The sequence below is a fragment of the Pyrgilauda ruficollis genome, unplaced genomic scaffold (assembly GCF_017590135.1).
Source record: "Pyrgilauda ruficollis isolate IOZ18807 unplaced genomic scaffold, ASM1759013v1 scaffold69, whole genome shotgun sequence".
In the NCBI taxonomy this organism is placed as follows: domain Eukaryota; kingdom Metazoa; phylum Chordata; class Aves; order Passeriformes; family Passeridae; genus Pyrgilauda; species Pyrgilauda ruficollis.
The window spans coordinates 315,790-340,874 of NW_024528710.1; the positions used below are offsets into that span (position 1 = coordinate 315,790).

At 49.0% G+C, this 25,085-nt stretch overlaps 1 protein-coding gene across 4 annotated transcripts in view; it reads right to left on the reverse strand.

Annotated features, from left to right (window-relative positions):
• Positions 1 to 736: 736 nt before the first annotated feature.
• TSPOAP1 (TSPO associated protein 1) overlaps positions 737 to 25,085 on the reverse strand; it is a 49,105-nt gene continuing 24,756 nt past the window's right edge. The window contains exons 10-23 of one of the 4 annotated variants that reach the window (XM_041484923.1): positions 24,230 to 24,790; positions 21,809 to 22,108; positions 21,352 to 21,531; positions 17,196 to 18,323; positions 16,461 to 16,587; positions 16,164 to 16,315; positions 15,554 to 15,716; positions 13,288 to 13,359; positions 12,902 to 12,937; positions 11,830 to 11,933; positions 10,112 to 10,183; positions 8,486 to 8,614; positions 5,338 to 5,397; positions 1,904 to 2,036 (exon numbers count right to left, since the gene is read on the reverse strand). In XM_041484923.1, coding sequence (XP_041340857.1) covers positions 5,371 to 5,397; positions 8,486 to 8,614; positions 10,112 to 10,183; positions 11,830 to 11,933; positions 12,902 to 12,937; positions 13,288 to 13,359; positions 15,554 to 15,716; positions 16,164 to 16,315; positions 16,461 to 16,587; positions 17,196 to 18,323; positions 21,352 to 21,531; positions 21,809 to 22,108; positions 24,230 to 24,790 — 3,051 coding nt within the window. In that variant the 3' untranslated portion in view covers positions 1,904 to 2,036; positions 5,338 to 5,370. Of the gene's footprint in view, positions 2,037 to 5,337; positions 5,398 to 8,485; positions 8,615 to 10,111; positions 10,184 to 11,829; positions 11,934 to 12,901; positions 12,938 to 13,287; positions 13,360 to 15,553; positions 15,717 to 16,163; positions 16,316 to 16,460; positions 16,588 to 17,195; positions 18,324 to 21,351; positions 21,532 to 21,808; positions 22,109 to 24,229; positions 24,791 to 25,085 lie in introns of all 4 variants that reach the window. The other 3 variants (XM_041484924.1, XM_041484921.1, XM_041484922.1) reach the window with 3 other exon arrangements.

Below are 25,085 nucleotides of genomic sequence, written 5' to 3' on the forward strand. Positions count from 1 at the left end.
TTTCGTCCTAAAAGTATTGCTCTTCAATTCATCCCCTGAAGAACGGATAAAAGCAATGACAGTTTCTTTCAAAAGACCAACAACTCACTTAAGAAACTCCAGTTGGTAAATTCAGTTAGAACAGCAACGACTTCCTCCACGGGAGGACAGGCTGCAGATAAAGCTCTGGGTTGCTGATGAGTTTCATCACTGAGGCTGCTCCAGAAGCCATGGGAACTCCAGCAGAGCTGCAGCAATTCATCCTTCAAAGCCTCTGGTCTGTCCTTGCCCTGACTCCCATCCACCACAGGACACCGTGCCTTACTGTGGTATCAAGATCCTCATGGTGTACTTCTCTGTAGGGAGCAGCAGCTTCCCAAACAAGTCCTTCCTGTCAGGGGAATCCTGCAGAATCCCCCCAAAATCCCAGAGTGACTTCTGGCACCTTGGCTGGATTCCCAGAGGCTCCAGGTGCAGGACCACATCCCCGACCCAACCCTCACACAGCAGTGAAGCTGGGAGTGCAGGGGTCCAGCCTAGGCACTCTGGGCAGCCTCATGCCCACAGCCCTCCCTGGTGTCCTGCATGCCCAGGGCTGCCACCTCAGCCCCTGCCGTCACCTCACACCTGGAGCATCCACAGCCACATCTGTCCCTCTGAGAAAGGGACACAGAAGGTGCAGAACACCCTCAAAGTGTATGTGGTTGGTATAATTTCCCCACCCATCCCCTTGAATAAGCATCACTGAATCTTTGGCTTTTTTAAGGAAAATGTATTTTTGTGAAAATAGACTTTATTATAATAAAATTTGATATTAAATAAAAACATACCATACCACCACCACTCATGGCCGCTGTGCTGGCACCACTCACAGAGCTCATGGAACTGCCCTGCTCAGAACAAGGACCCACTGGAACATGCAGAGAAAGAAACACGGGGAGGGACAGAAACCATGGCATACAAAATCCTCCATGCTCGGACAGGGCTGCATCTCAACTGCAGGAACACATCATCTCCTACAAAAACAGTGCAAGCTGCCCAGCCCCAGCACTGCTCTCCCAACACTCTGGCTTGGGAGCAGCTCACAGACACAGCTGAACAGAACCGTGAAGAGAGGCAGACGGACAAATAAATAAATAAATAAATAGGTAGATAAATAAATCAATTGATAAATAAATCGATAAATAAATCATAAGGCGGAGTCCCCAGCGTAGTCAAGGTGAACCAGGCAAGAGCAGCTGATAGCAGCCCACCCCCACGCTGAAGAACCGACCCCGCCAGGGCTCCTTCCTCCCCGGGGATCCTCGTGCTGGAAGCTGACTGAGGCAGTGTGGGATGCTCCGAGGCACAGCTGCGTATTTACAGGGTTACAGTACAAATAAGAACTCACTCATCAGCCCAGAGACAGCAAAGGGAAGTCACAGGAAACAGAAAAGTGCAAATTTTCTTTGCAGGAATTGAAGGAGTTGACACGACCTCCTTTGGAGCAGAGAAATACCAAGGTGTGGAGTACATGGGATCTCTCCTAAGGGGCCGGGGCTTTGCTGGGAAAAGCCAGTTAGCTAACTTACAGCCAGAATATAATTGTTAAATTAAAATATTTACAGGGAACCAGTGCACCGAGGGCTGCATGGAGCAGGACATGCTGGATCCCGGAGCTGAGCTCTCACACCTCACACTTTTTCCCCAGGGGCTCTCAGCTCCCACACCCTCCAGAGTTTTCTCTATTCAACACATACTTCTTCCCTATGAAAATAATCAGCTTATTGCAGAGGGCTTCTCCTGAACTCTCAGTCTCTAGGGCTCTGTGGGCAGCCTGGATGGAATAAACAAACCCCTTGTTAGTTTTTCTTATTGGACCCAAGTCTTTTGAAGAGGTTTTTCCCCTTGAAGAAGAAGCCTCTCTTCTTTTTACACTGCCCAGGTGCATCACTGCAGGTGAGGAGGGCCAGTGATGCCTGCTCTGGACTCTGCTTGCCTGGGACAAGGCAGGAAGGTGCTGGCAGAGGAGGAGATGGAGAGGAGTCGCTCTGATCAACAGACCCATCTGGATTTAGCTGGGTGGGAAAGAGAGAAAACAAAAGAAAAAAGCACAAGTTAGAGCTGCTGAAGGAGATCACACCAACATAAACCTCAGCCAGAGAACCTGGCCTTTTCCCCTCTATGCAGGAGGAACTCCCTTCTATGCAGTTCCACTTAGGAAGTTTCCAGTGGATTTAAATTTTGTACTTACAAGCCAGATCCTTCCTTAGCTAAGAATTCCTGAAATTCCTGAACTTTGGGCTAAGAACAGGACAGCACATAAGATCCACTAAGGACATGGTGAAAGATGCTGCTCCACAGCTAAGTAAGTGAAGCAGCTCCTGAGAGCATGGATGCCCAGCCGTGGAGCCTGCTGGGCTCCCAGCATGCTCTGGGACACAAGCCAGGACATCAACAAAACCAAATTTCATAAGAACAAGTGCACTGCAAGACCTCCAGAAGATCAAGGAGACTGGCTAAGCCCTGAGGCTTCTCAACAGTGGCCAAGGTAGGAAGAGGAACTGGGGGTCCTGCAAGGCTGCTCAGCATCCAGCAGATCCAGAGGCAGGAGGGGCAGAAAGCCAAGTCTGGTGCTCTGCAGTGGCACCAGTGGAGCAGGACATGGAGAAGTTTTAGGATCGAGTGGCACACAGAAATGTTCCTGAGCCCCTGAGTGTTTGAGATGGTTAATTGGGACCCACCAGTCTCAAATAGTGCTGTTCCCTTTGGAAATCACAATGTGCCCTAGTCCTAGGCTCAGTTTCCTCTTCACAAAGCACTGAGAGGTTGGTTCCCATCAGCAGCCTTCCTTCCACAATCTCCTCTCACTAGGCTTAGCTGGCCAGACAGTGACAATTACCAGTCTGGCACGTCAAGCTTTCCCAACAGGCTGCAAAGCTCCTCAGGGAAGAGGCTCTGGGTTTCTGAGGCCTAGGAGAGCCTTAGTCTCACTGCCTTCTCTTCCACACAGCTTTCACAAACCAAGCTCCAGCTGTACATCCTGTCTTGGCATTACCCAAAACACAAGGTGAGAGTGGCTGGAGCTGTGCCAGGGAAGAGTCCTTTGACACTGGAACATCACACCCTCAGCATCCCTGTACCCGGGCCCCGCTGAGTCCCTCACAGGTCTGCAGGAGCCAAAGCCCCCAGCGAGAACGTGAGATGGTGACAGTGCCAGCAGGACTCTCTGTCTGAGTGGAAGCACTCCTGAAGATCAGACTCCAGCTGGGAACTGTGTGAAGATCTCAGCAGCAGCCTCTGGGCAGAACTGGATGTGCCTGGTCCTGGTCCTGCTCTGTGACCAGGGCAAGCAGCTAAATAAGGCAGGAGCAGAGCCCAGAGCATTGCTGCCACACTCCAGCACAGCCATGCTCATACCCTGTGAGGACTTTATTTTAAGTCTCCTGGGATGGAAAGTCAAAGCACCCCTGCTCTGCCATCCTACTGCTGGTTCAGCACCCACCTCCTCTGGGACCAGGAGCACCCAGTGGCTGTGACCTCTCCTCCCCTCACTGGTGGAAGCTGTGCTGGCCCAGGCTGCTGCAGGAGTGAAGCACTTCTGGCCCAGGATGAGCACAAACCTCTGCTCTGGGTCAGACCCAGCACCTCCAATACCATGGAGTCAGTCCTGAGTGGCCAGAAGCACAGGGAGCTCCATCTTGGAGTGAATTTGTGACCCCTCCCAACTCCACAAAGCTGAGAGTAAACTTCTGCCTCACAGCAATCACTGAGCTGTGCCAGTGCCATCGGACTCTCCCTTACCTGAACTACAGGACAGAGCTGGAACTCCTCTCTGCCTCTCTCCATGACAGTAACCAATCCTACAGCTGACTTTTCCTGAGCTCACACTCTCTGTTCACCTGAAAATGTTGCTTTCCAAGGCACTCCTGCAACACTCCAAGTGCGCAGCACTGCGCCCTAAGCCAGCTGCTGCCCAGGACATGCTGCAGGATGTGACACATGCTGATGGATGGCCCAGGCTGGCCCTTGGGAAAGCTTCACTCTGCCTGCAAGGTCCACTCCAACCAATACTGCAGCAACAGCTGCAATCTCTGTCTATCCTGGCAGCTCAGCTCCACTGTGCAAAGAACAGCACTCGGTGCTGATAAGCCTGGTGTTAGTCAGGTCTGAGGAGTCCAGGAGTAAACCCAAATAAATCCAGATGAACCACCTGCAGCCAGAAATGCAAGATTTATGGTGGCAAAGACAAAAAGAAAGCCAGGGGAGGGCTAAATTGGAGCCCACTCTCTTAGCTGGGAGCAAAAGAAAGAATCCCCAGGTTCTGCTCCAGAAACTATGATTTTTGCAACAAAGAATCCTTGGATAAAATGTCCAAAAGCACTGGGCTAGCACCAGAAGGGGCTCACCAACACCCAGGGAGTGATGTAGGAGGGATGTAAAGGCCCCTGAGCAGCCAGGGCAGTGGAGGCTCTATCCATGCACCACTGGAAAACACTTTTTCGGTAAAGGTGGAACAGCTTCAGGACAGACCTGAAGTGGCCCCACAAACAATTGCTCCTCTTCTCAGAGGTCTCTATGTGGCAGGAAAGCAACAGAACCAGCTCACAGATTCATGTGGTAAGAGAAAAATCATATGAAAATTGGGGGTTCTTCTCTAAGAGAAACAAAGGAAAAACTACTCTGTCAAAATCCTCATACAACTTATTAGAGTGATAAACAAAAGAGTGATGTCAGTTTTCAGGGGTGGTTTTAGTACTCTCTCAGGTGTTACTGATTAACACAATTTTCAAAAAGCAAATATTTGAAACTAAGGAAAACAAAGACTGCTGCTGCTGGCCCACAAAACCAGGGGTCTCACCCACCCAGCCCCAGAACAATTATCCACACGAGGTTGGTTTTAGGGCCTAAATGTTACTATTTTCTTAAATGGATGGTGGGCAGGGGTTTTTCAGGACTATTCTCAGGAAGGAGTAAAATCCAGAAGGAAAAAAGCCCAGGCTGAACATGAAGTGTGCTCAGACTGAGGAGGACTTTGCAAAGACCAAACGACGCTTTGGCTGTTGATGCGAACAGGAGGGCCAAGCTGAATTACAAAGCAGGTCCTTCCCAAACCTGAATATCCAGCACAGTCCCATCCTGGTCCCCAAAACCACCAGATAATTGTTCCAGCCAACTGCACTTCATGTGCTGAACTGTTTGTCTTTACCACAGAACCCAGGTGGCAGTGAAAGGTCTGACATCAGACCTGAAGGTGGATCTGCCACCACAGCCCCAAACCAGCCTGTCAAACTACAAGCAAGTACAGAAGCCAACTCCAGGTGCAGGAGCCTTCGAGGTGCTGGGCTGGGTGGGAGGTTGAAGGTCTCACACACTTACATGGTTGCTCTCTCTATGTATCATTCATATCTATCACTGGACTCTTCTCTTCCTCATTCTCTGAAGAAAAGAACCGTCCCGGGTGCGTAACACAGGCAGAAATAAATACATGAAATCAGTTAGAATCAAACACTTTCTGAAGGTGCTTTATAATCAGTCTTTGACAGAAACCACATGTTACTAATGGAAAAAATATTCCATCAACAGGAACAGTGTTAAAGCAGCTGCTCTGAGCTGGTAAGCATGAGTGTTTTGGGCCCTGGCTGTGACCAGAACTTCTTGGATTCTCTCCTTTATGCTATTTTTGTTTGTTTATTCCAATTCCCAAATGTTGTCAGTTTTTAAGTTCAATTGCTTCACCTTTTCAGTTGCCAGCATTTTAGGATTTACTCAGAAATAATTAAAAATTATCCACCTTCCCCGGTTCAATTTGGAAATAAATTGTCCTTATTCTCAGGCCTTTGGTAGGGCAGCAGGGAGAAGGGAAGTGTGAAGAACAAATAAGGTAAGAACATCACATCCAAGAAATTACAAATGATTTAAAAACCACTCATGGAGAAGCTTCTGTTGCAACTGGAACAAGCTGTAACCAAGTCCAAAGCTCTGCCATGGTACACACACATCCCCCCCTGAGGTGCCAGGGCTTAAGCTGGGACTGGAAATTTGTAGGGAGCCTGCTCTGCTAACAGCAAGATGAACAAGCAAGTCTTCCTTAATTCCATGGGGTGAAAGTCCCACAGGAATTTGGAAAGCCTCAGGTATGACTGTATCACTGAAAGAGTTCATTCCAGCTCAGGGATGGATATGGAATATGTCTGTTTTACAGGAGGTATTTCTTTCTTCTACCTTTCCCATGAGGTTTTCTGCTCACAGGTTGGGATGCTGTGATTGCTGTGACAACCAAAACCACTGTGGGGTGAGGTTCTGTCTCTTCAGGAATCATTAAACACACTTAAATGCAGTTAATTAATACCAGTTTGGCTCTGAGCAGGGTAAATATATCACTTTTAACAGGGGACAAATGTGTCCTTCCTGTTGGAAGCTGTTTAGACAGGTCTGGATTGCAAAGCACAAGTGGGAGGAGTGCTGGGGGTGCTGAGCCAGAATCCCCTGGGACAGGTGTCCAGGAGAAGCAGGGAGGCAGCAGGACAGGAGCCAGGCTGGCACGATGCAGAATCAGCCACAGTCATGCCTACGGAGTTCAAACTGATTCCCACTGAAATAAAATTGGTTTCATCGTCATCATCTGAATTTTCCAGTCCTCCAGCTACAGGCAGTTCATGGATCAGGAGAGTACCAGAAGTACCAAACCCAACAGGCTCCTGCTCTGTGCACCCAAAAGTCAGAGCCAGTGTAAGGGGAGGCTCCCTTGGATCTCAGGAACAGAGGACTAGAGACAAATGGGAAGGTCTGAAGGGCAGGCAAACCTGAAACGTGTCAATTTTATATGGGTTGTCCTTAACATACCTGAAAGGCATTTGTGTTTAAAAAAATGTCATGAAACATAGGAAAAGAGCTTCCAACCTTCAGCATGCAAGGATATGTGGGCCAAAGTGCTGCACAGGGTATCAGTCACCCACTGAACTCAGCAGCAGAGACCAGAGAGGAAAGTGGGTTTGGCTTTGCAAACCCGTCACACCTGCCAGTGGCAGACAAGGTTACCTGAACTCCCCCTGGTCCCTGGAAGGATGTGGGCTGGGGCTAGAGCAACAACTCCTGGAATCTGAAACAGGCCAGTTGATGCCAGAGGGAAGGGGAAGATCTGCACTAAATTACACTTAGAATTCCACTAGGTTTTTTTTTTTATTTTACTGATTGAGGTCTCCTTTGGCACCCTCTATTTCAACAGATGAGTCATTTGGTAAGGGTAAATAATTTTGAGAGGGAAACTGAAGAAAGAACCCCATTCTGCTTCCTTGTTAACCCCCAGGGAGGTTAGACTTGGGTGACCTCTGGGCTCTTAAACCCTGGCAGTAACAGCTGACTAACCTGTGATTCCTCAGCAAGGACCAGTATCCCCAACAGGGAAGTACAAGGATCCCAGAGAGCTGCTGAGGTCAGCAGATGATCCAACAAACTGCCCACAAACCTCATTATCTGAGCTAGGCTGCTCTGCCTGAGAAGGCATCAAGGCAGGAGTGCAAATCCTGTATCCACAAAGCCTGGAATGCCTGGAAGCAAGGGATGGGGCTGAGGTGAAGGAGGACCAGGCAGCATTTGAAGACAGAGATACAGATACAGAGAACAGGAAGAACTAAGCATGAAAAAAGGCCAAGAAATGCTGCAGAGAGCAGAAAGCTGGGATGGCACGAGTGGGGAGTTCAACAGAGCAGGATTCAGGGCCACCTACTTCCCTAAGGATGGCTCAAAGCCAACCTGCTCTGACACCACATGACAGTGCCAACAACCTTCCAGGATTGAAGGTTGAGCTCATGTGAGCTGGGACTAAGCTGGGTCCCTCCTGCCTCCCACTCCACGGTGAGACAGCACTGGAGGTCCAGGAATGACAGAGGAGCTGCTACACTTTTAGCCTCAGACCCTGACATGACCCCAGTGTCCCACTTAAGCTTTTATTCCAAGAGTCTCAGCAACACAATGCAAGGAGTTAATTTAACCTTCAAATTCCTTGACTCTGGGGAATGCTTTTGAAACCATAGGATCCATCCCCCAGATCTGTTTGGCAAACTCCTCAGTGTGGTTTGAATTTATCCAGAAGCACCTCAGCCTGGATTAAGATATATCTAACTTGGGGTGAATGGAAGAACATTGGTGTTTGGGTGTTGCTAATTCCAGAACTCCTTGGCATGGATATAATAATATTTAAGGAATTTCATGTGCCTGGGGAGCTGTTTGAACCTTTCCTTCCAGTAGGATTTTCCCACTGACCTTTCAGTGGATCTAAACAATTTGCTGCTAGGATTTGAATATTCCTTGCCTACCTGACCACACTGAGGCCCCAGCCAGTGTTGTTTTGTGCCACCTTCTGCACTACAAGTAAGTCTTTGGGAAGAGCTCCTGGCACTCCCTTGGGATGAACGGGCTGCATGCAGTAAGTTCAGTGATCCCATGGGTGCTGCATGCCATGCAATGCCCAAGCTCCAGACACATCCCAGCCTGGTTGGCAGTGCCATGCAGTCACACATCTCACCTGGCTCTCAGCACTCAGCGGAGAAGCTTCTTTATCTTTTGAATGGAATTCCTTGGCCGTGTCGCCATCCACAGGGACAGCTTCCAAGAAGTTGGATGGGACAAGCCCTCTCTGTTGGTTCAGTTCTCCCTGCAAGATCAACATTCAATTCTCACATCAGCTTTCCTGGAGACATAAGTAACAACTTGAGGTGCAGTGCCCTGCAGAGAAGGTTGGGCTGTAGGCTGAGACAAGTCCAGAACACACCCACATAGGGAGGATCCTCAGAAAATTCCAGAACTCACATCCTTGCTTAGTTGTGGAAAAATTCAGAACACAGAAACACAGAAGAGAGTAATGGAAAAAGAGATGACAGCAAGTTGTGACAAAGGTGATTTCTACAAACTCAAAATCTCCACTACCATACTGGAATATGACTGTGCTACAGGTGCCCTAGAGACCTTTGATTTGCCCTGGTATTTACTGATGTCTTTAAAGAATGAGGCAGTACTGGCACAATGTCCTGTAGGCATTGCATCCATGATCACAGAGGCCCAGAGCTGCACTATTATACTCCTACAAGTATTTATCCAGCTCAACAGGAGGTGGTTGGCTGAGATAAAACCCACCCCAGCAATGCTGTTTGTCCAACACTATAAAAGGATCAAACAAAACATTCTCAGTGATGCCCTCAGACTTAACCTGGAGCTCAACTGCAAGTCAGATGTGTGAAGGCACACTGTTTCCCATGCAGGAAAAGGGGGATGATCCAAGGGCCAAAGCTCAAGTGGGGCACACAGCTGGAGGGCAGGCACAGCCCCAGGAACGTGTCTGTTTACTTGGATCACCATTCCAGCCTCTGACCCAAGTGTCCAAGTGAAATGCTAGCTCAGAGCTGGTGCTGGTTCAGCTGGTGAGTGCATGGAAAAATGCAGGCAAGGCTTTGGGAAACCAGCAGGCAATTGATACCAAAAAATAAACTCAGAACCATTGGGATGTTTAAAGACCACAGAGATATTCCCAGGGCTGGAGCCCCTCTGCTCTGGAGCCAGGCTGGGACACCGTAGGGCTCACCCAGAGAAGAGGCTCCAACAGAGACCTCAGAGCCCCTTCCAGGGCCTAGAGGGGCTCCAGGAGAGCTGGAGAGGGACTGGGGACAAGGGATGGATAGACAGGACATGGGACAATGGCTTCCCACTGCCAGAGGGCAGGGATAGATGGGATATTGGGAAGGAATTCCTGGCTGTGAGTGTGGGCAGGCCCTGGCACAGGCTGAAGCTCAGAGAAGCTGTGGCTACCCCAGGATCCCTGGAAGCATCCAAGGCCAGGCTGGATGGGGCCAGGCTGGATGGAGCAGCCTGGGACAGTGGTCCATGCCCATGGAGGTGTCCATACCTGTCCATGGCAGGGGGTAGAACAGGATGAGCTTTAAGGTCCCTTCCCCAAACCACTCCAAGACTATGTAATATTGGATTTACAGCAGGAGAAATGAGCGCCAAAAACAGGCTGCCCTGCACTAAGTAGAGAGGGGTTTACGTCTTTCTCAAAAGCAGGATCCATTGTTCCCCGATTTCTGCTTCCCTGCTACTCCATGAACTCCAACAATTTCCAGTGTAAGCACAGGACCTTCCCAAGCCCTGCACTTACATAGTAGAATCCATCATCATCCATGGACCCAAAGACAGTGATAACGTCCCCGGCACTGAAGGTCAGTTCAGCCTGCAAAGAGCCAGAGAACAGAGGTCACAGGAAAAGCACTGCCTGGAATTTCTCACCAGGAACACAGGCTCCCCCCAGCTTCTTGCCCAATCTCACTCCAGGGGAGGGAGCCCACTGTGTTTGGTCTTGCAGGACCAGGATGCAGGTGGGAAACAAAGTGGATAACTCTGGAATTCACTGCTAGAGAAGCATTTCATAATTTAAGACAAGAGCAAAGCCCATTTTAAAACCAATTTTAATAAGATTTTGAAATAGTACCTACCACCTGCTCTGGAAAGGTGCACTGAGGACAAGCTCAGCAACCATCAGAAATACCTTCCATTTCTTTAAATATAATTACAAATCCTGCTCCCTTGGATGAGGCTTTTCTGTATGCAGCACTTAGGGATTAGTCACTAGCAGGAATGCATACAAACAGGGTGTTTTAACCTGGACACAGAACAGGAGCACAGCACACAGTGACCCTTGACTGTCACACCCTCTGTCGTGTCAGACACCCCAGCACATGCTCCATGGGGCACAAGGCTAAAGACAAAGGTGTCACCAGTCTCTTTTAATGGAAAAAGCTGCCCAGTGGAAGCTCCAAACAGGCTGAGTCCCACTTAAGACACTCTGGCACTTCACAGGTGTCAGCTGGAAGGGATCTACTTCCAATATATTTACCATATTATATTCCTAATCCTCAATTTAATCTCTTGAGGATGCAGGTCACTCCTGTGGAGCATCTCCCACAGAACTCTACCAGCTTGTTTCAGTAATTTGAACTCTTGTCCAAAAACGTTCTACAAGAGCAAAAAGCACAGTTGTCATTTCAGTGACAAGGGTTCTAAAGTGTTTGGTGGCTGAATACATGTCTCTCTGGGCAGGAGACACAGCTTGGGAGGCAAGCATTCTCTGAACTGTGCTCTCTGTTGGCCAGACACTCCTTCGTGGATGAAGGGAAAGGATGGGAATCCAAACCCCGTGTTTATGTTTGCTCAGAGAGCTAACACAGCTTGGAGGAACACAACAGAGCATGTGCTCATCTCTTTTTGCAGAAAGGATTCTGCAATTCCACCTTTCTACCTGGAATAGACTTATCCACAAAATTACTGTTTGGATTGTATCCTTCCCTGTTTAGATTATACCCCTCCCCATCCCTGAAGTGTCCAAGGCCAGGCCGGAAGGAGCAACACGGTCTAGTGGAAGACATCCCTGCTCATGGCAGGGGGTGGGATAAGATGGGCTTTAAGATCTCCTCCAACCCATCCCATTCCATGATTCTGTGATTCTATATATAGGAATTGCTTGAAAACAAGAACTTTGCAAACCAGTACATTAAACTGGAGCTAAATCTTTTTGCTTGAACAAAGACCTACACAGACACTTAACACAAAAGTCATGTTCAAATTAAGTGTCAGAAGTGCTTTCAAACACTTAAGCAGGTTTTTCCTTTTCCCAGAGTGTTTCCTGGATCAGTGGCTACCAGTAGGAGCTGCCTCCTCCTGCCCCAGATCTGCTCAGTCTGATCATTAAAGGATGCAATGAATACTCACACAGTTTCACTGAGACTCTGGTCGGACCAAAGTGCTGAATGTCTTGAGAGAAAAGGAAAAAATAGATAGGAAGAAGAAACCTCTGAAAAGGGGGAAGCAGCTGGTGGTTACCTCCACATCTGTGTTCGGAGAGCTCTCCTTTGGGTTGTAGTCAAAGGCAGCCACCATCCTGCGAGGAGTCAGCAGCTCTGCTTCTATGTCTTTATGTTTCTGCCCTGCAGCAGAAAAATAAAATATTCTTAGATGGAAATACTGGGACAAAATCCCAAATCACAGCAACTCCTTCACCATTCTTGTAGTGGTCTGAGCAAAAAGAATACTGGGGGGAACTGAGTGGAGAGAGACTTTAGAGGCATTTGGTAAAGCAGTTTTCTGATCTTCTTCATCATCGCCTCAAAAGCACAAAAATGGGGACAGTCCCCCATCCCCTCATCCTGGTGCTCTGTTTATATGTGCTTTTTTTTTTATTTTATGTTTCCTATTTACTCACACACACACACAATATATATATATATATATATATATATATGTATATATACATACTCACACAGAGAACAGCTATCTCTTTACAGTCTCTTGAAAGGACATTTCTCCTCCCACTACACAATGTTCTGCTATTAAGCTACAAATTAGCTATTTGTAGCTATTAAGCTACATTAAGCTGTCCTCCAAGGGCCAGGGACCAGCACACAGGGAAGTCCAGGCCTTGCCATCCACAATCTCCTGTCTGCTCATACCCACTACCTACAGACCTGCCCTGAGCCTACAAAAGCCAAGTCTGGTGCTACAGAAAACACACATTCATGGATTTAAATCCTCCTTTGGGTCAGCACCAGATGGACTGGCAAAGGGTTTGCACACTTGGCCTCTCTGGATAGCAACAGATGATGCACCTCAGCAGAGGGAGCACCCTCTCAGTGTCCCTTGCATCATAGGGACCACAGCATGTGATGAGTGAGAGACTGCCCTGCTCCTCCCACAGCAAAACAACAGGAGCACTCCCCCTGCAAGCAACCCCTGCTCACCCAAACCATTCTGCACCCACCACTAAACAAAAAGAACTAAAACCTATTGTTACAGAGCTTAGAAGCAACACCACAGGGTGCCACACTGGCCCTCGACCACAAAACACATCTGTAATTTGATCATGCCATACCTACTCCCCAGTAAAAGCACTTCTCACCTGGCTGAGGCTTACACTCCTGCTTGTCCAGCCCTGCTGGGGGAAGAAAATGCCTCATCAGTAAGAGCTCATCATCAACATGACACAACTGAGAAACAGTAAAAAGAACACCAAGACAGCAAACAACAGAAGCAAACTGTTCATGCAACTCAAAGTCTACACCAGTAACCAGGACTCAGGAATGTAACAAGAAGCAGAGGCCAAGCTCCAAACTATAAAAGACATCACTGTTGTTAAAAACTTAACACCAGCACAGGGATGGGCTCTCTTTCCACTTCCTAGCAGTCGTACAAACATCTGGGGGTCCTGAAAGCAAGTAGTAAAAATTCAATGCAGTCTGTAATCCTATAGCAAAAACCAAAGAGGAAGCAGTGGGTGACACAGACCTTTCTTGGAGCGTCTGGGTTTTGGAGGAGGGACGGTTTGGCGGCGTGGAGGTGGAGAAAATGTGCCATTTCCTTAATAAAAACACCAAAAAGCAAATAAGTAGACAAGAGAAACAGACAGTGAATGGAAAGTGAGAAGCATCTTGAATAGTGAACAGGGGACAGAGATGACACTGCCTCCCCTGGGAGGCTGACAACAGGATTTCTGTGGGCAGAGCCCTCTGGGCCTCATATGTGGACTCAGATGATCCACATCCCAAATACACAGAGAAATCCACACTGTACTTACACCTTTTAGGCACTCCACAGCTCAGAGCAGACAGACTTTGCTGCTCCTTAGCTTTCAGAAGCAGCACCATAAGGACAAAATAAAACCTTGTACCATTAACACCTAAAAAATGCCAGATCTCTAGCTAAACCTTCTGCACTGAGCAGGGTCAGGACTGGATGAAATCCCAAATGAACCTGAGGAGTGCCCAGACCAACCCCTCCAAGGCATTTCCTTAGTTACAAGGCTGCCACAGGGGCTTACGGCAGCAGGAACACAGCAGAGGTACAGCCAGCCTGACTGCCAAGGAATCAAAGAATCACTATGGTTAGAAAAAGACCATCAGGTCCAACCTGCACCCGGTGTCCCCTCCTGTCAGGAGCTGTGCAGTGCCAGAAGGTCCCCCCGAGCCACCTTTTCTCCAGGCTGAGTCCCTTTCCCAACTCCCTCAGCTGCTCCTGGGGCTCTCTGTTCCCTTCCCTGGACATGCTCCAGCACCTCAGTGTCCTTACCAAGAGGGGTCCAGAACTGCCCCTAGGATTTGAAGTGTGCTTCCACCAGTGCCAAACCTACAGTCCCACCCTGCACACACACCTTATTGACTACCACCACCTTCCTCAAGACTTTCAAACCTGTCATATTTAATGAAGTCTCAGAGCTATTAAAATCCTTTACTCTTCCAAGACTATGCAGTGGGGCAGGGCAGAGTATCCCTTGTGTATCCACTGAGGGACACAGGCCACCACAGGCATCCAGCTATCTCTGGCATACACACAAGAGAAAGAGTATGGATGTGAAAAACACCTTACTCGAATCTCCTCTCCTCAGACACGGGAGAGGCTGAATATGTTTGTCCTTATTACATATTCAAGAAATCACACAGTGAAAACATCAGGCTCCTTCAGTCCCTGTGCTCCTCAGGATCAACTTTCCAGGGACCAACATTTAGAAGCCGGGCACTGTCAGTCCCTCAGAATCATAGAATGGCTTGGGTGAGAAGGGACCTTAAAGGTGTGTTAGAGCTGGATACTGGGTCTCCCTGCACAGAAGTAGGAAGAAATTGGATTTTTCCTTTTTTTTTTTTTTTTTGACTTGAGTTTTCTTATTTTTAAGTTGATTTGGGCTTTTTTCCCAGCTCAGGCAATGTCAGGGCTTACCTTTGCCATGACCAACACTTGCGCTATTTTTCATTGCTGAACTGGCAGGGAAACAGGGATCAGCCAAACCAGGAATATCCTGGTGTTTTAATGAGTGGAGCAGATCCAGCAATTGGCACTGGCAATAGAGGAGTGCAGGATGAGAGGTGGGAGGCATGAGGGAGAGGCACAGGGACACCAGTATTCACAGCAGGGGTGGCTCACAGCCACTGAGCCTGACTCAGCCTGAGCTGCATTGGCTGCACATCCCAGGGCTGCTCCCTCTCCTCTCTGAGTGCATGAGAGGGAAAGAACAGGAAAGACTCTCCAGTGCACAAGGCACTGACCACATACTTCAGGGCGTAAGGAGGAATCCAACCACCAGGTCTGCTCCTTGTACACTCCTGTCTGCCTACCTTGCTGCCTCACACTTTTCCTCTCCCTTCCACACCTCCATTCCCAAGTCACAGATTCTCTCACCCAAGAGCAGGGCCATCCCAAGAGTTCAGTTCACAGGCTTTCAAAACAAAGGAGGGAACACAGTGAAAACTCTTGTTCACATACTTCAGCTGCTCTTCAAACGCTTCTGCTTCCCTGTCCCTAGCAAGTTTCAGCCTCACTTTGTGCTGAATTCACACACCTCAAGCCCAGGAGCAGCTGCAAATGCTGCAGTGGAGTCAGGGATGAACTGAAAGCTCAGAACACCCACATCCAGCCAGATCCCCCTGCTGAGGAGCAGCCACTAAATCAGGCTGCAGATCCAGGGACAGCCCTCCAGATGGGTTTGGTGGCTGCACTGGCCACACACAACAGCAGGACTGAGCTTCCAGCATTCCAGGAGCAGGGCACACACACACAGTACCTGAGCTCTCCGTGTCCGCAGGCAGGAACCCCTGCTTTAGGAGCTGCTGCTTGAGCTCACTACTCTCCACAGGGACTTCTGACACCATGTTGCATGGAATGTATCCCTCCCTTCCAGCACATTCCCCCCTGTAAAAACCATCAGCATCCTTGTCTCCACAAACCTGCAAAGGGAAATAGACTGTTTATGCTGCAGGGACTGACCTGCACAGAGAAAGAATCATGGAATATCCTGAGTTGGAAGGGACCCACAAGGATCATCCATCCAGTCCAGCCCCTGTCCCTGCACAGACACCCCAACAATCCCCCACCCTGTGCATCCCTGGGAGCAGAGTCCAAATGCTTCTGGAGCTCTGGCAGCCTCGGGGCCCTGCCCATTCCCTGGGGAGCCTGGGCAGTGCCCAGCACCCTCTGGGGGAAGCACCTTTCCCTGATATCCAACCTAACCCTCCCTGACACAGCTCCAGCCATTCCATAAGGTCACCAGAGAGAAGATATGAGCATCTGCCCCTCTACTTCCCTCATGAGGAAACTGCAGACCTCCCAAAGGTTATGCTCCCCTGGGACACCAGACAGATCCACAGAGTAGGAGATGTTCACTAAATTCTTACTTTCAGGATCTGCCCCTCCTTAAATGGGAGCTCCTCTTCTGCTGCATCAGGGTTAGGAGACATGGAGACAGGATCGTAGTCAAAGAGAGCCACAAAGATCCGAATGTCATCATCTTTGCCAGAGCTCTTGGGAGCAGTGCTCCTTGGAAGGCCTGTGCACAGGGGGAACATAGCAGAGAGAACATCAGCCCTGCCCCAGTACTGCATGGCCCAGGCACTGCCTGCCAGCCTCTCCCCAGCCATTTCCAGGAGCTTCCATCTCTCCTGCTGCCCACCTCTCTTCCTGTTCCTGCTCACCTGGACTAGAGAGCAAAGGTTTCTGCATCTGGCTTCTTCGTTCGCTCCTGCTCCGTCTCCTGCTAGGAGCCTGCCAGGCGGCTGTGCCAGGCGGCTCCGGGCCCCTGGAATCTTTATGACTGGACGCCTGCAATTGGAACCACCAGAGAATTAGTAGCAGCCTCTGCCTTCCAACTCCCTGAACAGCGCTCAGCCCAAACGCACTCCACAAAGAGCAGTGCATCCAAATGCAACATTCCTCTTCAGGGACACTCTAGAGCTGGAAAGACCAAGGGAGGTGGAAAACAGAACTGAGGACAGGCAGGCACTCTGCCAGGCACCAGTGACGATCCCCTTGGTGAGGGTGAAGATGCAGGAAAGGGCATTTCAAGGGGAGGCAATGACATTACAGTCAGCATCTACACAAAGCTTTCACCAATCAGCTTATTGCACCAGGGATTTTCGCTTGGGTCCCACAGCCTCCTGCCGTGAGGAGGAAGACACAGTGTGAAAAGGAATACTGCATCGATGACACTTGGTCAGGGAGCAGGAAAAGCAGAAGCAGCTACTACAAGAAAAGCCATGGAGCAGCACAGAACTACAGAATCTCTCAGATATTCTTCCAGACAATCCTAGAGGAGGGTCCTTTCTCTGGACAACACTGAACAAAGCAAGATACAGGCAGGCCAGGGAAGCAGAGGGAAGCCAGCACCACTGCAAGCTGCTTCAAAGCCAGAATAGGAAAAGTCACCCAACCCTTTTGTGCAAGGAGGTGCTACGTATCCCCTTCGAAGAATGTTCGAGCCTCCTTCTCCAGCCAGGTGACTTACAGTCCAGCTCCCAGCCCTGCTCCTCAGAACTGCTCTCACACCTTGGGTCTTCCTTCTCCCGGCAGAAGAATCGTAGGTGCCGGCTCGGAGACCCGGCCCACTCCATACCCTGCTCTTCTATCATCTCCAGCCTGGTCAGGTCCCTTCTGCCACCCAGGTGGGCAACCTCAGACTGACTGGAGCAATCACTCCAGTCCCCCTGGCAGCTCTGGGACCTCTCTGGCCACAGCCTGCTCTCCAGGGAGGATGCACAGGTTGAATCCTGATCATCTTCGGAGTCATACTCGATGTCTATTTCCAGGCTCCTGGGGGTGGGGCAGTGTGTTGCTATCACAGCTGGTTCTGCCTCCCCTGATCCCACTGCTCTTGAGGCTTTTTTCCGTAAGGTGCCTTGTCTGGCCCGGCTGTACAAATCCAAACCCTCCTTCCCACCAGCACTGCTGACAACATTCAGCTCCTCCCTGAGACTGGGAGCTCTGTATAACCCACTCCCCATCTGGCTGCAGTTGCCCAGCAGACGACTGCAGTGCTCTGTTAGATCACTCTGTCTCTTCCTACTTATCTCAGGCCGACTCCGGATCTTCTCTCGACAATTATTTCCCTTCTTCTTGCTCCAAGAGGGACTTGTCCCACTCCCAGACTTTGGATCATTCTCCTGATAGCCCCAGTTCCAGTGTGCCTTCTTTTGACTGCAAGACAGCTGGCCAAAGGCAAGATTTGCACGGCCAGCATCCACTCTACTCTCCTTAGCACCGTGCTCCCCCTGCGGAGTCTGAGCAGAGACATCCATGGAGGTGTTATTCCCATCTTCCTTTAGAAATGGCTCCTTGCTGTTGGATGGTTTCTCTGTTCTTTCTGAATGGTAGGTTTGTGTTTCCAGGGAGTCTTGAGGGTCTGTCTTTTCTTCTGTTACATCCTTCTCATCCTCATCTTCATCCTCATCCTCAGTCACTTCAGGGATGCTGAACAATTTCTTGCTGTGGTTCTTCTGAAGCGGAAGCTCCAGGATCCTCTCCAGAATCTCCTCATCGCTGTCAGTATCACAAAGATCCATCTGTACCCAGAACCCGAGAAAAGCCACAGCCAGGACAAGCAAAGGAAAAAAGAGAGGAAATAAACATTAAAACAAGAGGCAAAGTGACCCTGATTCCCTCCCAGCAGAGCAGGATGGAGCTGTGGCTGCAGCAAAGCAAGGGGAAGGGGCAGAGGGAGCGATGGATCTTCTGGCAAAAGCAATCGGATGAACCAGCAATGTGGCAGGAAGCGAGGAAGGCAAATGCATGGAAGAGCTCCCTCCCAGCCTCTCCTGTACACCTCTCATCCTACCACAGCAATGATTCCCCGTGGGGTGGGATGGGGGCAGGAGAGGCACTGTCCCCCCACTGCAGAGCTGAGTGGGCTCTTCTGTCCACAGGGCTCACCCACAGAGCCATGGGTCCCTCTTAGCTATGTCCTCTCCCTGGAGCACAGGGAATGGCCCTGTGCTGTAGGACACCCCTTGGAGATGCTGCTGCCTGGGCCCTTCCCATCTACTAGCAAAGTGCAGCCCTACTGCAGGCTCCTGTCTGCAAATCCAGGAGCAGAGTTCCCACAAAAACAAAGGAAAACCCTTTACCTCAAAGGGCCACACAGACATGAGTTTCACTTGCAGATGAGTGAGAGCCTACCAGGTTACAGAAAATTTTGGGGACAACATTGCTGAATTTTAAATGTTTTTGTGGACCAACTGTAAAATTTACAGGTTTATTTCTTATCACATTAACAGTAACATAAAAGGTAAAATCTCCAAGTGCATAGTGTCATTTTGGTAGGAAGATACCTCTGGAGGTCTCGTGTTCAACCTCCCTGACAAGTTATATTATTAATGTGCTCTGAAGGCACTTACAAATAGATTACAAAGCATGTGTAACTACCGATCTTTTAAACTACAGCCATATGCAGGTCTGTTCAGAGATAATTAAAAACTGAACCAGAGTGGGCGAGAAACAAAGGCAGTTGCAAGCTGTCTACTGATAATTCCAACCTCTATAGTTTTTTCCAAGCAAAACTTGGTCTTGAATTATATTTAGAATTGGTTGAGGGGACCTCCAGAGATCTCCAGTTCAGTCTCCTCATTACAGCAGAACTGTTGCCAAAAATAAATCCATGTCTTTGCTTAGATGAGGTTTGAAAACACCAAAGAATGGGGATCCTGAACCCTCTGGTGACCAGTCCCAAGGCTGCACTGCCCTCCTGGGTAAGAGGTTTGAACACATCTCCAACATGAACATCCCAAACAGCAGCTCATGATTTCTGTCTCTTTTAATGTATCATCTCCCAGAAACGAGACTACTTTGGCTCTCATCCTTTTACCATCATGCAAATAGGCAGTTTCAAAATCTCCCACTCAGCTCCTCTAGACCCCTCAATTTTCTCAAACCCTCCTTACAGAACACATGCTCAAGGCTCCTGCCTTGTTAGCGCCAATTAGGAATATGGAGAATTCATAAATACAAAAAAAAAAAAGTTCAGTAAGACTTCTTTTAGCTGTTTGCAAAGTTGTGGCTTCTGCTTTTGAGTTTTAATATAATAAATGGTTTCAGTGATTAAAGAACTTGTTTGAGGATAAACATTTTAAAAGCACTACCCCTCCATGTTTTCATCCTCTGGATCCTGGTAGAGGTGGCTGAGGAGTCTTGAGGTAACAGAAAATGCAGTTAAATATGCAGAATCCTAGAAAACAGCTCTATTCCAGTCACATCCCCTTCAATCCATAAGGTAGTAATGGAAGGTCTGTGCCCTAAAGCTTCCTGTCCTTCACATCTTCTCCCAATTCAGCATCTTGTCACCCTCACTCTGTTACTGCCAGCACAGAAAACAATCACTTTATCCAATCAAGAAGCACCAGTTTGTTCAGCTCAACAGACATGAGCCGGGTTTTGATGTTTCTTTTCAGGAAAAAAAACCCAACCAAATAAAAACATTAAGGCAAATAAAACACCCAGGAAAAAACAAAAAATAACAGTGTTCTTGATTGCTCTTATTTCCTTCTTTCTCTTTCCAGGAAACTTGTTTTTCTTCCATTTTTTCCCAGTCCAATCCCAACAACTGGAAGCCCTTCTAAAACCTTCAGAGGCAGCCCCAGCCCCTCCAGCCACCAGGCTCTTCTGGGGCTCCTGATGTGCTGCACTGCAGGTTCAATCCCTCACCTGGGAAGCAGAAGACCCTTCAGAAGGAGAACAGGAAATTTACTCCAGAGTCGCTACATTGTCTGCTACCATTTAGTGCTCACCAGCCCCATCCCTGCACACCAGCTGCCACACAGGGCACCACCAACTACAGATGTTCTTTGGTCGTGTGAAAAATTAAAGAAAGGGTGCTTTCTTGTCATCCAGGCATATCACATTTCCTGCAAAGCTTTTTAATTTTCCAGCCTCTCACCCTCAGTGCTTTCCCTGATGGACATCTATCCCAACTGCTGTAACCTGTATGGTTACACATCAGTTCCAGGCCATGCAGCTGGAATCACATTCCCACATGTGCGTTCAGACTAGATTTAATTCTTTGAGCATGAATTAAGCTGGTCACTTACAGCTCAGCTCAGGCAGGATTTCATCCCTTGCAGCATTTGAACTACAAAGCCACAACTCCTACATGCTAATACCTGGCAACAGAAAGCATCAAGGCCTAAGCCAAATAATCATAGAATCAGGGAATATACTGAGCTGGAAGGGACCCACAAGGCTTGAGGTCAACTCCTTGCCCTGCATAGGACCCCCCAAAAATCACACCCTGTGCCTAACAGCATTGACTGTTCCCTGTTTATTGCCTGTGTTAAGAACTCAATCACCCCCCACTGATTTTAAACATTACATCACACTGTGTGTTTTTCCAACTAATTAAACCCTGGCTCCATTTATTACAAACACACACCCTTCCCTCTCCCAAAGAACTTGTGTTTTTACCACCTCGAGCCAGCACTGGGAGTAAAAGCAGAGCAGTAGGACCTTGGGAAAGGCTCAGCCCAGCTCGTCCTCCTGTGAGTTGATGGCATGGGATGGCTGCACTGGCACTCCCTACAAGCAGCACCCAGAACAAGTTACCTTTTCCCCATTCTCCTGGGAACACGCCTCTCTCTGGTCCCACTTCTTCTCTTCCAGAGCTTCTGAAGACAGCTCATCTTCTTCCTCCTCTTCCAAAATATCTGAAAGGTCAGAACTCCGGTTGTGCTCAGTGAAAAGGGTCAGCTGTCGGCGGCCCGTTTCTGACAGTTTTTCTTCTTGCTGTTGAAAAGCAAAACACATTTTCTCAGTTCTCCCAGACTCTATTCCAGCAACAAAGGAGCATTTTTCCTTTCTCTGAGCACATACACAACTCAGGTGTGGTAGGAAAAGAAGCGGGCAGCACCCAAGGGAGTGACTGGCACATATGGACACACACAACCATCAGCCTCACTTCACAGCCTGCAGAACAGCACTGTCTAAGGCTGGAAAACTCAGGAGGTCAAGTACAGTTCACATTCCTCCATGGGCACACACATTCAGCCAAGGTTAAACAAACCTCTCTTTTCACTCTGGACATTTCTTTCATCACCTCCTTGCCAGGAGACAACCTCAGGAAGTCCTGGCAGCTGCTCCCGCTCATGTTTCCATCTTGGGAGGTGTCCTGTGTCCCCCTAGCCTGGCTGGGGGAGGACGGAGGCTCTGGGCTCAGGTGCTTCTCTGCCTCTCTCTCCATGTCAGCACTGGGACCTTTGGGTGCCTCCTCCACAGAGCACACGTGGCAGGTTTCTGTTTGGAGCTTCAGCCCGCTGTCAGTCGGGCTTCCCAGCTCTGGTGCTTTGGTTCTTGGTTGCTCCATCTGAGAAACAAACCAACAGTGAAATCAGGGGGAGGTGTGTCAGACTACTTACGCACCAAAATGGAGTCTTATCACCCCAAACTCTTTGACCCTCTGATGTGTTCTTTGCTCCAGGCATATGAGTATTTTGGCAGGCAACTTGCAGCTGGGAATACTGGCCAGCCCTGGAACAAGCCCCTCCCTGTCCTCAGGTCCCAGGAGACACACAGTGCCTCCAGTGCTGCAGCTCAGCAAAGGCCCACAAGGGTATAGACAGTAACAAGTTTCAGGGCTGCAAGAAGAGCCCAAGCTATATAACAGGGTCATTTCCCACTGTCATCTGCCAGAGGAATGGCCTAGACATCACCCAGCATGTTGGGTTGTGCTGGAGATGAGGACACTACTCCAGGATTTCCTGGGGTGTGAAGAAAAGGAGAATTTATGAAGAATAATAAACACAGAGTGCAACAAGCTCCTGATGAGATCACCTAGTGAGAATTAGAGAAAATCTTCATTGGTATTCCAACCAGTCCAAAAAAACCTCTGGGAGATGGAGGAATGGAGCTCCAGAAACAAGAAGGGTAAGGCTGGTGGGCCTCCATCAACCACCTCTTTCTCTTACTCTAACAAAGGGAGCCCCCCTGCATTTTGCAATGGAGCACAACTTTGTCCTTACGTAGCAGGCACATTTTGAAAACACTGAGGGATCAGACCCCAGGGACATTGAGACATTGCAGTGTCAAGGTTCTCAACGTCCCCTGGACAAAAGCCAGGCAGGTCCTGATCTCATGTCTAATTTCACAGCTCAGATTGCCCTGATTCCCTTTGCTGACAGCCAAGTGAAGAGACACACCTCAAGTGAGAAGGATGATTTGCACCCTGGGAGCACTCGTTTCACTCCTCCCCACAAAGGAGGCAAAGCAACCACCACAAGTGCAGCCATCTACACCAGACACCTGAATGTCCGGAGGCAATAATGCTGGAAACAGGTGAAGTGCAGTAAGAGGCTCACAGAAAAACAAGGAAATCTGGGCTAGAAATGAATCCACCAGCTGAGACATCATTCTTACAGAAACCTCCTGGCACACCACAAACATCTGAAGCTGGAAGAAATCCACCACGACACTCCTCATCCCTGAAGTGTTCAAGGCCAGGTTGGATGAGGCTTGGAGCAGCGTGGCCTAGTGGAAAGTGCCCCTGTCATGCACCAAATGATCTTTAATGTGCCTTCAAACCCCAACCATTCCATGATTCTATGAAATGTGCGTAAATTAATCTAGCAGTTGACCCAAGGTACTGTGAGCTGCAAATGACCAGGTGCTGACCACTGAAATTTTGGACTCAACCTCTCAGTTCTTCTCGGTATTGAGCTGGCCTTTGGGCTTGGGCCCACCACGCTGCTGTTGCTTCAGCAATTTTCAGAAGTCTAACTCTGACCCTTCACAAGGTCACACTGCCATGATTAATAAAGTTGTGCCGAATTTAACAGTTTAAGTTAAATTGAGCTCTGATGTCAAGTCAGAATGGGAAATAGATCCTTTTCCCTGATGTAATACATCCCACAACAGGAGGGCCCACTTCCCCATCATCACAGAACAATCATTCACCATCATTATATGGCTCTCAGACATCCTCACCACTGTCCCAAAATAACTCTGAAAGCACTCACCCACCCTACTGGGAATACCACTGGAAATCTCACTCACCCACAGGGAACTCTACATAGCCAGTGTCAGAACAGTTTGCTAGCTCTGCAGCCATGGCTGCCTTGCTCTGCCATTCACGAAGGTGCTCTACCACTGTCTTGTACAAACCCACCAGACTGGAGAAGGTCCCTTCAAGACAGAGAGCACAGCAATGCCAGACTAACATGGGAACATCCTTTTAACCTTTTAACTCTGCAAATTCTTCCCTTCCTCATTCTGTTCCTCATCTGCTAGCAAACAGAATCAAGAGATGAGCTGCATCTTCCAGGTACACAACAGCAGCCAAAATTCCCTGACAGTTTGCCACCGTTGGATGATGGCCCAGAGGCAACACTTTATCACAGAAGGGTATTCAGTGGCATCTTTTCCCACTCCAAAAAGGATCCATTGCCCTTCCCTGCACACCTGGCACTGGGCAGGAGATGTAAGCACTTACCTGCACCTGTGTCCCCTCACCCGGTTGCATTTCCTGTTTCTGGGAAGGTCTAGGTTCCGTGCCCTGCCCTGGGAGCACTGTGCCAGCCTGCTGGGGAGGCACACTCAGGCATTTCTTGTCTCCCTCAGTGTCCAACCCCTGTGGGGAAGTGCCTGGAGCCTGCACCAAGGAAGCACTAGGGGAGGGGAGGTGAGGGGAAGAGGCTTTTTCTGTCAGAGGTTGTGCTGAGCCAACAGGGCTGGAGGAGAAATCAGTCAATTTGGCATCTGAGCTCCCAGCAGGAATTTTCTGTTGGAGCGGGAGCATGTGCTGTGGGCTGCGGGTAGGCAGCAAGGCCCTGGGGCCCCCCCGGGGCAGTCTGGAGGGGATAGTGGTGCACACAGGGGAAGTGCAGTGGGAGGACTGCAGCAGGACCGAGGAAATCTGGGCTGGAACTGAATCCACGGACTCCCCGTACTGAGACATCGTCCTCACAGAAACCTCACGGCACACCTGGAACATCTGAAGCTGGGACAAGTCCACCAGGACACTCCCAGCAGTTGGAGAAGTAACTTCTATCACCTGAAAGCAAAAGAACAGGAAGGAATTATTTATTGTGCACAGCTCAGCCCTTCAATTCCCAACCCAAAGTTCAGATAGAACCCAAAGCTCTGGAGAGCAGCTGTGCAGAATTCCCACCCTTCTGCACACTATCTGGGAAGAATCAACATTAAAGAGAAATTTGAGATACTGAACAGTCTACAAAATATTAATATATTCACTCCTACTCCAGATTTTAACCCTCCTTGTTTCCTAAGCCTTAAAGAGTTTTCCCTTCTTTAGGCCGCTTTTTCAACTACCTTCCTCCTTTTTTTCA